This window comes from Nansenia antarctica (genome assembly GCF_963989245.1).
Source record: "Nansenia antarctica genome assembly, chromosome: 1".
In the NCBI taxonomy this organism is placed as follows: Eukaryota; Metazoa; Chordata; class Actinopteri; order Argentiniformes; family Microstomatidae; genus Nansenia; species Nansenia antarctica.
Genome location: NC_137674.1, coordinates 22,400,461 through 22,412,196, shown reverse-complemented (window position 1 = coordinate 22,412,196; position 11,736 = coordinate 22,400,461). Strand labels below are relative to the sequence as shown.

Below are 11,736 nucleotides of genomic sequence, written 5' to 3'. Positions count from 1 at the left end.
GTTAGGTTGTTAGGACAACTCAAACCAGGCTTGACGGGACATCCTACATAATCACCAGCTCTCATTAGGGAGGCTGCGCTCCGCCGTCTGGTGAGAAACATCTTACCTCATGTTATGAGTTCAGCTCAGCTGTTGAGAAACGGACACCTGATCTCACATCTGAACTAATGCATCTTGATATCGCTCAGAAACTAATTTCTCCCAGTGGTAGAACTGATAAGGATTAATGTCATTAATGTCTAGAGACCAGAAGCTACATGGAGGTCTGGTCAGTCGGTCCTATGACTAGTAATGGTTAGTTATGACTAGTAATTGTGAGGGTTAGTTATGACTAGTAATGGTTAGGGTTAGTTATGACTAGTAATGGTTAGGGTTAGTTATGACTAGTAATGGTGAGGGTTAGAGTAGCTTAGAGTAGTAGTGGTTAGAGTAGGTAGAGAGTAGTAATGGTTAGGGTAGGTGGAGAGTAGTAATGGTTAGGGTAGAGAGAGAGTAGTAATGGTTAGGGTAGGTAGACAGTAGTAAAGGTTAGGGTAGGTAGACAGTAGTAATGGTTAGGGTAGAGAGAGAGTAGTAATGGTTAGGGTAGGTAGAGAGTAGTAATGGTTAGGGTAGGTAGACAGTAGTAAAGGTTAGGGTAGGTAGACAGTAGTAATGGTTAGGGTAGGTAGACAGTAGTAAAGGTTAGGGTAGGTAGACAGTAGTAATGGTTAGGGTAGGTAGACAGTAGTAATGGTTAGGGTAGGTAGACAGTAGTAATGGTTAGGGTAGGTAGACAGTAGTAATGGTTAAGGTAGTTTAGAGTAGTAATGGTTAAGGTAGGTAGACAGTAGTAATGGTTAGGGTAGAGAGAGAGTAGTAATGGTTAGGGTAGGTAGACAGTAGTAATGGTTAGGGTAGGTAGACAGTAGTAATGGTTAGGGTAGGTAGACAGTAGTAATGGTTAGGGTAGGTAGACAGTAGTAATGGTTAGGGTAGGTAGACAGTAGTAATGGTTAGGGTTAGGGTTAGTTATAGTAGTAAAGGTTAGGGAGGGTTATTAGACTAGTAAAGGTTAGGGTTCGTTATAGTAGTAATGGTTAGGCTTAGTTATAGTAGTAATGGTTAGGACTAGTTATAGTAGTAATGGTTAGGGTTAGTTAGTTAGTTAGTAAGGGTTAGGGGGGAGGGTTAGGAGGGGTAGGAGGGTTAGGAGGGTTAGGAGGGGTAGGAGGGTTAGGAGGGTTAGGAGGGGTAGGAGGGTTAGGAGGGGTAGGAGGGTTGGGAGGGGTAGGAGGGGTAGGAGGGTTAGGAGGGGTAGGAGGGTTAGGAGGGTTAGGAGGGGTAGGAGGGTTAGGAGGGGTAGGAGGGGTAGGAGGGTTAGGAGGGGTAGGAGGGTTAGGAGGGGTAGGAGGGGTAGAAGCAGCCTATCAGACTGCAGACAGAGGATGCTGCAACACTTCCTGTAGGGGACTTGGTGTGTAATAAATCTCTTGTCACCTTCCTAATGAAGTCTGCCTGGGGGTGGGGGGGGGGGGGGGTCTGTGTCTCTGCACGCCTGTGCTGTTCTCTGTGTGTCAGGGGTGTTGAAGGACCAGGCAGGGACCCACCTCCCATCATAACAGAGACGTGACGTGGTAATGTATTCAACCTTCCTCTGTTCCTCTGTCTGTCTGTCTGTCTGTCTGACTGACTGACTGTCTGTCTGTCTGACTATCTATTTGTTATGGTGCAGGACCTTGTGGCAGTGTCCTGACTGAGATGGTGGATCACACACACACACACACACACACACACACACACACACACACAGGTACACCTGATGCCAGTGCAGCTCAGGTACGTCCTCCTAGAACAAAGAGGCTAATGGAGTTGAGCTCATGTTGGGGATCTCCTCAAGTGGACCTTGTTGTGCTATCAGATGTCGTCCGTCCCCCCTGCCCTGCCCCCCCTGCCCCCCCACCCCCCTGCAGAATGCAGCAGAACCAGGTAGAAGCAGAGGTGCATTACGTACACCTACCTTTGATCTGTTTGTCACCTGCAGTCCACATAGACACATAGTGGAAGATATGAGAGGATATGAGAACCTGCACACATTCCTGTGTGAGGATATGAGGGGCCGCTGTGGCTCAGGAGGTAGAGGCTGGTGGAGGTAGAGGCTGTGGTTCAGGAGGTAGAGGCTGGTGGAGGTAGAGGCTGTGGTTCAGGAGGTAGAGGCTGGTGGAGGTAGAGGCTGTGTCTCAGGAGGTAGATGCTGGTGGAGGTAGAGGCTGTGGTTCAGGAGGTAGAGGCTGGTGGAGGTAGAGGCTGTGTCTCAGGAGGTAGAGGCTGGTGGAGGTAGAGGCTGTGGTTCAGGAGGTAGAGGCTGGTGGAGGTAGAGGCTGTGTCTCAGGAGGTAGAGGCTGGTGGAGGTAGAGGCTGTGTCTCAGGAGGTAGAGGCTGGTGGAGGTAGAGGCTGTGTCTCAGGAGGTAGAGGCTGGTGAAGGTAGAGGCTATATAATAATAATACATAAGGCTTATATAGCGCTTTTCTAGACACTCAAAGACGCTTTACAAACTGAAAAGATTGAGTAGTAAAATAAAAAGAAACAAATAAATAAATAAAATAATAGCTGGGTCAAATTAATTTTTAGATTATTAAATCTAAATCTAAGTGTCTTTGTAGGACAATCTACTCTGTATACTGCAATTATACATAGTAGATTTCGGGCGGAGAAGCGGCGAACAAGCAACGCCAGCGTGCTCTCTCGACCGGCACTTTGAAAAGTGAAAAGTCTTACGTGTATGATCAATGTAATGTTAGCTAGCTACCTCTAAACATGGATTTGGCTGGGCATACCACACACACACACACACACACACACACACACACACACACACACTCACACATACGGAGACACGCACACACACACACACACACACACACATACCACACACACAGACACACACACACACACACGCACACGCACACGCACACGCACACACACACACACACACACACACACACACACACACACACACACACAGAGACAGACACATTGTTATATTAGTTGCTAAATCAAGTATTACGGTCTTATGAAATTGAACTATTAGTAGTATTAGTGGTGTGTTTTAGTATTAGTAAGGTAATTACATTTCAGTAATTGCTTTTTTAACTAAACTACTTTTATTTATTTTTTTACTGTGGTCACACGTATAATGCGTAAGTGTTCAGTAGTGTATAACCTGCATAACCAACACAGTACGGTATGTAAGTGTTCAGTAGTGTATTTAAGACATAACCCGTCCAGTACAGTGTGTTAGCTGGCCCAGTGTAACACCATGTACTGCAGCAGGGTCTTCACAGGAACACACAGACATGGAAACCTCCGTCCTTCTCGCCCTCCTGTGGTAAGATCATGTAACTGCATGCAAGTTGTGTAAAACATGAGAAATCTGATTATTCGTGTTCAAATAACAATCACATACTAATAACATGTTAAATAATTCATGTTAAAATAAGATCTTCTTCATAAACCTTCTGATTTTCCCAAAACAGAAGTAGAATGAAGGGCTAGTATGCTGTCCATCTGTTGTGTTGATTCTAATGATGGAAAGTGTTTATTACATTAAACGTTATTTTAATAAATCATATTCACCCCCATGTTGTTCCTGCTGTGATGAGGACAGAGAGACGAGTGTCTTTTCCTTCCAAACATGTTAAAGTGCAAAATAACAGCATCCGCACACTCAAACACTGTGCAAAAAAACATAGTTTATTGCAAGCCTTCGGTCATTGGGTTAGTTTAGGGTTAGGGCTTTATGCTTTATGCCTGTTGAAGGTCTATGACCGAAAGCTTGCAATAAACTACGTTTTTTTCTGCACAGTGTTTGAGTGTGCGATTGCTGTTGTGTTGCTCTATTGATACTCTTCAGTTTCAGCACCTCAGGAAAGTCTGATCACAGATGAGCGGTGGTATATTCTCACTCCTTCCAAACATTCAATTCAATTCAATTCAATTCAATTCAATTCAATTCAATTCAATTCAATTCAATTCAATTCAATTCAATTCAATTCAATTCAATTCAATTCAATTCAATTCAATTCAATTCAATTCAATTCAATTCAATTCAATTCAATTCAATTCAATTCAATTCAATTATACTTTATTTATCCCTGTGGGGAAATTCAGTTTGCCACGCCACTCTCTAAAAACAACACATGACAACACAACATAAAGGACAGACAACAGACAACAACAAGTTGAAATCCTGACCTGCGTTCTTGCAAGGCTGCAGTAACGACTCCCATTTGTGAAGGAAAGAGGTAAACAGTGAAGGAAGGGTAAAAGGAATAAAGGAAGGGTAAACAGCACCATGGCCTGTGAGAGAACACAACCTGCTGTCTGTTCTGACTCTACAACACAGGAGTTCACTGCTAACAATATCGTGAGCTTAGAATGATACGGTTCTATCTCCGTTTAGGGCAGTTCAGAGATATCATGTTTTGTGAGATGGAACCTTAGTATTTTATTCATTACTAACTCAAAAATGTCAACATTTTAAAATAACACCACACACACAGGCATTAATAAACACCTAATGGATCAGATTATGTAAAAAACTCAATTTTGACCAAAAATGGAGATAGAACCTTATAATTCTAACGTCACGATATCAATGTCCCTTTTCTTCATGTAACAAAGTCATGTTATTCATGTGTTCATATATTCTACTTCAAGTGGATTAATGGTTATAAACATTAAACAGGTTGGCAGTTCTCTGTGTCTGTTAATGAAGACTAGGAAGATCTTCTCCTTTAAACAGGGTGGGGGGGCTTCACCATGGGAGGGGGGGCTACAGGATGATCTGGGTTAGGGTTGGGTTAAAGTTAGGTGTGTTGGGGTTAGGTGTGTTAGGGTTGAGTGTGTTAGGATTAGGTGTGTTAGGGGTGTGTTAGGGTTAGGTGTGTTAGGGTTAGGGTTAGGTGTGTTAGGGGTGTGTTAGGGTTAGGGGTGGGTTAGGGTTAGGTGTGTTAGGGTTATGTGTGTTAGGGTTAGGGTTAGGTGTGTTAGGGTTAGGGTTGGGTTAGGGTTAGGTGTGTTAGGGTTGAGTGTGTTAGGATTAGGTGTGTTAGGGGTGTGTTAGGGTTAGGTGTGTTAGGGTTAGGGTTAGGTGTGTTAGGGGTGTGTTAGGGTTAGGGTTAGGGGTGGGTTAGGGTTAGGTGTGTTAGGCGTGTGTTAGGGTTAGGGTTAGGGTTGGGTTAGAGTTAGGGTTGGCCTGCACAATATCTCACAGACGAATGTGCAGCAAACAGACCTACATTATCATACAATTAACTGTCTCTGTCTATTCATTATTGATTATGTGTATTGGGGATTCATAAAAGCAGGACCTATCTTCTCTTACCCTAAATTGTACACATTGTTTCTCTTTTGACCAGAGACATTCAGCCTTCTCCTCAGGTCGTGTTAGTGAGTGTCGGGGGGAGCGCCGTGTCCTTTCCTGTTTTTCCCTCTGGAATCATCGACGGGAACGTCCAGCCTATTCCCCGTGTCCTGCCCGTAAACCCTGCCTATTCCCTGGTGCCAAACGGGCTTGATTTATGTTTCCTCGAGGGTCGGGGAGACTATAAAAGCCCTCATCTCAGAGAGGCCGTGTTAACACACATCATCATGGGCTGTGAGAAGGCGCTGTTCGTGGTCGCGGCTGGGTTCGCTTTCATTCTACGCAGTGAGTGTTTCCAACATTGTCGAGTGTTTACGACACTGGTCACAGCTAATATTGTTCTGTTTCCCTCAACACATTGAAGATATAAACTACCACCTATACCTACAAGGCATATTATGTCTACGTAATTTAACAGGAATAAATAATTAGCCTCAATAGAATTTGAAAAGATGTGGAAATTGTCTCATGATTATCAAAACAATTCCCTTTTTTTTTCTATTTCGATTATGGATGTTTTTAAAAATGTTTTTATGGATGTTTTTTCTGTGTCTGGTTAACCTCCAGGCGAGGGGATCATGGCGGGAGAGGAGGCGACGGCGCACTCGCGCCCGTACATGGCCTCCATGCAGGTCCCCGACGGCGCCAACCTGAAGCACGAGTGCGGCGGGTTCCTGGTGGCCGAGCAGTGGGTGATGAGCGCCGCGCACTGCTTCCTCCAGGGGTGAGTCTGTGGGTCTGTGGGTCTCTGCCTCCTCCAGGGGTGAGTCTGTGGGTCTCTGCCTCCTCCAGGGGTGAGTCTGTGGGTCTCTCCCTCCTCCAGGGGTGAGTCTGTGGGTCTCTCCCTCCTCCAGGGGTGAGTCTGTGGGTCTCTCCCTCCTCCAGGGGTGAGTCTGTGGGTCTCTCCCTCCTCCAGGGGTGAGTCTGTGGGTCTCTGCCTCCTCCAGGGGTGAGTCTGTGAGTCTGTGAGTCTCTTCCTCCAGGGGTCAGTCTGTGGGTCTCTGCTTCCTCCAGGGGTGAGTCTGTGGGTCTCTGCCTCCTCCAGGGGTGAGTCTATGGGTCTCTCTTCCTCCAGGGGTGAGTCTGTGGGTCTCTGCCTCCTCCAGGGGTGAGTCTATGGGTCTCTCTTCCTCCAGGGGTGAGTCTGTGGGTCTCTCCCTCCTCCAGGGGTGAGTCTGTGGGTCTCTGCTTCCTCCAGGGGTGAGTCTGTGGGTCTCTCCCTCCTCCAGGGGTGAGTCTGTGAGTCTGTGGGTCTCTTCCTCCAGGGGTGAGTCTGTGAGTCTGTGGGTCTCTTCCTCCAGGGGTGAGTCTGTGGGTCTCTGCGCACGACGCGCAATTACGCATTTCAGCTGCTGGTGATGTTAGTTCTCTGCTGGACGGCTTAACGGTTTCTGCTGCCTGGGAGTGCACTTATTATATTGTTAGTCTCATACCATAATTGCCTAAGTCATATTTTGGCCAAATTGAGATATCTGCCTAACTCTACTCTCCTAACACTGCATCAGAATGCTTGTTACATTCCAAAATCTGCCCAAGTCATCTCTTTGACATGACATACAAAGACCACAAGTGAAGCATGACTTAGGCAATTATGCTATAAGGCTAACAATATCTGCACACCATAATTATTTAAGATTGCATAGAGACGTAAGGACTAGTTATTTCATTAACACATTGGCTTTGTTCAGGGAGCCTAACTGGTGTCATCAGGTTTCCCACATTCAATGTTTTGATGTGTGTTTTGATGTGTTTGATTTGTTTGGTTTGTTTGGTAGGTCAGAAGGGAAGAAGATAGTTCTGGGGGCCCATTCCTTGTCGGAAAATGAAGCTACAAAGCAAACCTTTGGTATTTCACAAGTCATCAGTCACCCTGATTTCAGCTTATCCAACTATGACAACGACATTGCTTTGGTCAAGGTAAATGATTTGAACATTTTTCAAAATGTTATTTTTTGCCAAAATCTTTGCCTATATTAATCTTTGCCTATAATCATCTTTGCCTATATTCATCTTTGCCTATATTAATCTTTGCCTATATTAATCTTTGCCTATATTAATCTTTGCCTATATTAATCTCTGGCTATATTAATCTTTGCCTATATTAATCTTTGCCTATATTAATCTCTGCCTATATTAATCTTTGCCTATATTCATCTTTGCCTATATTCATCTTTGCCTATATTTATCTTTGCCTATATTAATCTTTGCCTATATTAATCTTTGCCTATATTAATCTCTGCCTATATTAATATTTGCCTATATTAATCTCTGCCTATATTAATCTCTGCCTATATTAATCTCTGCCTATATTAAGCTGTGCATCTGCTGTATGATTGGTAGTTGGATCGTCCCATTGTGGCGAGTGAGGCTGTGAAACCGGTCAAGTACCTGCGAGAGGGCGGGGTGAACCCCGACACCGACGCTGCCGTGGACACGGCCGGGTGGGGGTCCACCAACAACCTGGGGGGGCGGCCGGACAAGCTGCAGCAGCTGGTGGTCTCCGTGCTCAGCCGCATGCGCTGCGGCCGCAGCGACTACTACGGCAGAAAGTTCACCAACAACATGCTGTGTGCTGCCAGGTTCCGCCAGGACACCTGCGACGTAAGACCCACATCTCTCAACCCCTGATGCAACATAGTGGTATAACTTTGTGGTAGAACTTTGTGGTAGAACTTTGTGGTAGAACCTTGTGGTAGAACTTTGTGGTAGAACATCGTGGTAGAACATAGTAGTAGAACTTTGTGGTAGAACTTTGTGGTAAAACATAGTGGTAGAACTTTGTGGTAGAACTTTGTGGTAGAACTTTGGTTGAGAAAGATCATGTACTCATGGAAGTCACTTTACTAATCTCATGGTTAGTGAACATAGATATACTGTGTAGGCAAATTATACTAAATGTCCTCATCCACAAGTGCTGCTCTCTCATTGGTGGTGTGTTTGCTGTTCTCTCATTGGTGGTGTGTTTGCTGCTCTCTCATTGGTGGTGTGTTTGCTGCTCTCTCATTGGTGGTGTGTTTGCTGTCCTCTCATTGGTGGGGTGTTTATCGTCTCCCAGGGCGACTCGGGCGGTCCTCTGCTGTATAACGGCGTGGCGGTGGGTATCACCTCCAACGGAGGGAAGAAGTGCGGAACGAGCCGGAAGCCTGGGCTGTACACCACCATCTCCCACTACACCGCCTGGATAGACTCCACCCTGGCCCTGTAACCCTGGAGCCCTGGAACCCTGGAACCCTGGAACCCTGGAACCCTGGAGCCCTGGAACCTGTCCCATGAGCCTCTGTTCTGCGTGTGTTCTGAGTACACCCATGTTAGTTTATGTAAACATTAACCCTTACCCTAAACATAAACAATCATGTCTTTAAATAGCTTATATGGAACAATAAACTTTATAGTTGTTTTTGCACTTTGAGTTTTGGCTCTATGTTTACCTGAATATGTTGTGGGATATATTTTACTCTAATACCTTCAAATAATAATAATACTAATAATAATAACAAAGGCCTGAGCTGTTGATTCCTCATAGACCTTTATTGCCAGCCAGAAGGGAGCTGCTCTGCAGAGACTCAGCAACAACAACAGCAGCAGCTCCAGACACCCCTGAACACAGACCGTTACACCTTCTCATAGCGACCCCTCATAAAATGGTCATTTGCACAGCCCCCATTCCTAGCTGTTCCTGTATCCCCTGTTCCTCTCCAGGTTCCCAGGCGTTCCCGGCCTGTCATGTTTACTTTCGCAGCGGGGGGGGGGGGGGATCATACACAACTGATACCTCCTCTGGGCTGCCCCCCCCCACCCCCCTGGTCACAAATGGTGCCATTTGGTGTCCGTTCCCAGCAGTGTAATCTGTCCCTACATCCCTGTCACCTTCAGTTCAGTTCATGAGGTCATATGAGGCATATATAGTTCAATACAATTTAGCTTTCTTAATATACACATTTTTATGTGAGAAATCCACCATATACATGTACATAGCCTGTTTGAGAATACACATCAATGAAGAGACAGTAGCTTCTCCCAATACCAGTCACGTTTTATTCCAACCCAGCTCTTCATTTGAAGGACATGCTGGTAGTCTTAGTAAGTTAGAAACACGCAGGTGATTAAAGCAATAAGATAACGAGCAGATAGAACGAGATGCAAGAGAAGTAAAGAAACAGAACATTAATTAACCAGCATATGAGAACAGACTCAGGGATCTGCAGGGATGAATTATTTATTTCAACATCCCACTTGCTACTCATCGTGCAATGTTGCAATCATATACAGTATTATCAACAAACATCTTTCAACCCACTGCTTTTGGCAGGGACATGAAGTACTATCAAATAGGCACTTGAGATATAAACATAAGAACTGAAGTGAATATTACATAAACATCTCTGTGTGCAGTGATTCTTCTTCTTCGGCGTATGGGTAGTTGTTTTCCTCTCCACTCCACCAGGCTCGGGCCGAGGGGCTACCCTTTTACCACCCCGAGACCTGGTTGAGGGGCTCACCCGGGCTATATTTCTGGACACCCCTCCAGAAGCCACGTCATCGTCTCGTCATCTAATACCGACAGACCATGCATCCCGTTGGGTGGGTGGTACACCGGGCAATCCAGGATAACATGGTCTGCGGTTTGGTCCTCTGCGCCACACTCGCACGTGATTAATGCAGTTGGTAGTGCAGTGATTAATACCATATGTGCTGTTCTTTTAGAGGAGGGATAATTGGACTGAATGGAATCTAAACAACTCTGCCCTCCCTCTCCTCTCCTCTCCTCTCTTCTCTTCTCCTCTCCTCTCCTCTCTCTGTCATCCTTTCAAGTTTAAACTAACAGACAAATACAGTTTAATGATCTGCTAGTTTCCCTTCTCCATCCCTCTCTTCCTCTCCTTCAGCTCCTCCACAGGAAACCTCTTGTGTGTGTACTGGCCTCCCCCGTGTGACGCGGCCAGCTTGTGAACGCCTGACAGCAGCTCCTGGACCTGCGGGTGGCTCAGAACATTCCTGAAGTTCCTCCTCACGTTCAGGACGTAGTAGCGACTCCCGCACCTCCTGACGAGGTCCTGCAGGCTCCCGTGGGCGCTCGCCACGTAGCCGTCGACCCCCTGAGTCCTGTGGCGCGGGTGGTCGTCACAGCGGGTGAACAGGACGATGGTGTGGTCCGCCACCTCTCTACCGAAGATCTTCTGGATGTGGCCCAGCATCTCCCTCTCGCCCTGGGTGAACCGGCCCACCTGCAGGACCAGCAGGAAGGCCTGAGGCCCGGGGAGGGCCAGCGCCAGGCAGTCCTTCACCAGCTCCAGCCTCTCTGACCCGTCCACGTCCCACAGCTCAGGAGTGTCTATGAGCGCCACGCGTCCTCCTCCTGCAGACACCTCCCTCCGCTCACAGAGCAGGGTTGCAGGTGGGGCCTCTGGGCCAGACTGGGTGGTTGTGTATTGATTACCGGCCCGTTCTAGAATGATGTTCCTGGCAGAAGTCTTGCCGCTGCCTGACAGACCCAGTAGGATGATAGTAGTTTGTCGTGTGCCCTCATCTGAGTAGAGATGCGTTGTGATTGAAATAAAAAAACAAGAGAAGGTGTGTTAGTGTGCATCTTCAAAGAAGTTGAAAGAAACATTTTAGCGCAGGTATTCCTGTCTTGTCTTTTCTCTGTCATACAAGGTTATAAGGCAGTTAAGACAATGTAGTAAGTATATTTTCAGAAGAATAAGAAAACCCTATAGACCAGTGGTTCTCAAACCTCTCCTCGGGGACCCCCAGCCGCTCCACATATCTGATCTGTTCCACCACCAGCACACCTGATTCCACTAATCAACTTCAGGTGTGCTGGTGGTGGAACAGATCAAATATGTGGAACAGCTGGGGGTCCCCGAGGAGAGGTTTGAGAACCACTGCTATAGAGCTACTGTCAAAGGAAACAATCTCAGTCCTCAACTATATAACTGTAGCACCACCTAGTGGTGAGGCCTTTATGTATCAGTAGTCTAAACACGTCTCACCAGACGCAGACAGCTGAGGCAGCGTAGCGTTGTAGCTTCTCACAGCCTCTTCGCAACTTTCTCTCCTGGCTTCATACTGACTCCTCTCTGCTGCGTCTCCTTTTCTCTCCTCAGCATGTTTGGATCTCAGCTTCTCCACCTCCTTCCCTCTGCTCTCCTCACGCTGCTCCATCACCTCCCTCATCCCTCGTTCCTTCTCCTCCGCCTCCCGCAGCTTCCCTCTCAGCAGCTCCAAGGCCGCCTCCTCTGTGTGTCTCCTCCTCACCTCCCTGTACGTGTCCAGAGTGTAACCGCCGGCTCCGCTCTCCATCAACATGTACTGAACCGTCTCCAGTAA

At 46.6% G+C, this 11,736-nt stretch overlaps 1 protein-coding gene across 1 annotated transcript; it reads left to right on the top strand.

Moving 5' to 3' along the window:
• Window positions 1-5,630: 5,630 nt before the first annotated feature.
• cfd (complement factor D (adipsin)) lies at window positions 5,631-8,809 on the top strand. Its single transcript, XM_080544027.1, has 5 exons — window positions 5,631-5,691; window positions 5,974-6,130; window positions 7,182-7,323; window positions 7,747-8,007; window positions 8,462-8,809. The coding sequence occupies exons 1-5, from the start codon at window positions 5,634-5,636 to the stop codon at window positions 8,609-8,611; spliced, it is 768 nt and encodes a 255-aa protein (XP_080400153.1). The 5' UTR covers window positions 5,631-5,633; the 3' UTR covers window positions 8,612-8,809.
• The last annotated feature ends 2,927 nt before the right edge of the window (window positions 8,810-11,736 follow it).

Excerpts from the sequence above, each read along its gene's own strand:
- cfd (XM_080544027.1), top strand. The coding sequence starts at position 5,634 with ATGGGCTGTGAGAAGGCGCTGTTCGTGGTCGCGGCTGGGTTCGCTTTC. Across the intron at positions 5,692-5,973 it reads GTTCGCTTTCATTCTACGCA|GCGAGGGGATCATGGCGGGA; the intron begins GTGAGTGTTTCC and ends GTTAACCTCCAG. Across the intron at positions 8,008-8,461 it reads TCCGCCAGGACACCTGCGAC|GGCGACTCGGGCGGTCCTCT; the intron begins GTAAGACCCACA and ends ATCGTCTCCCAG.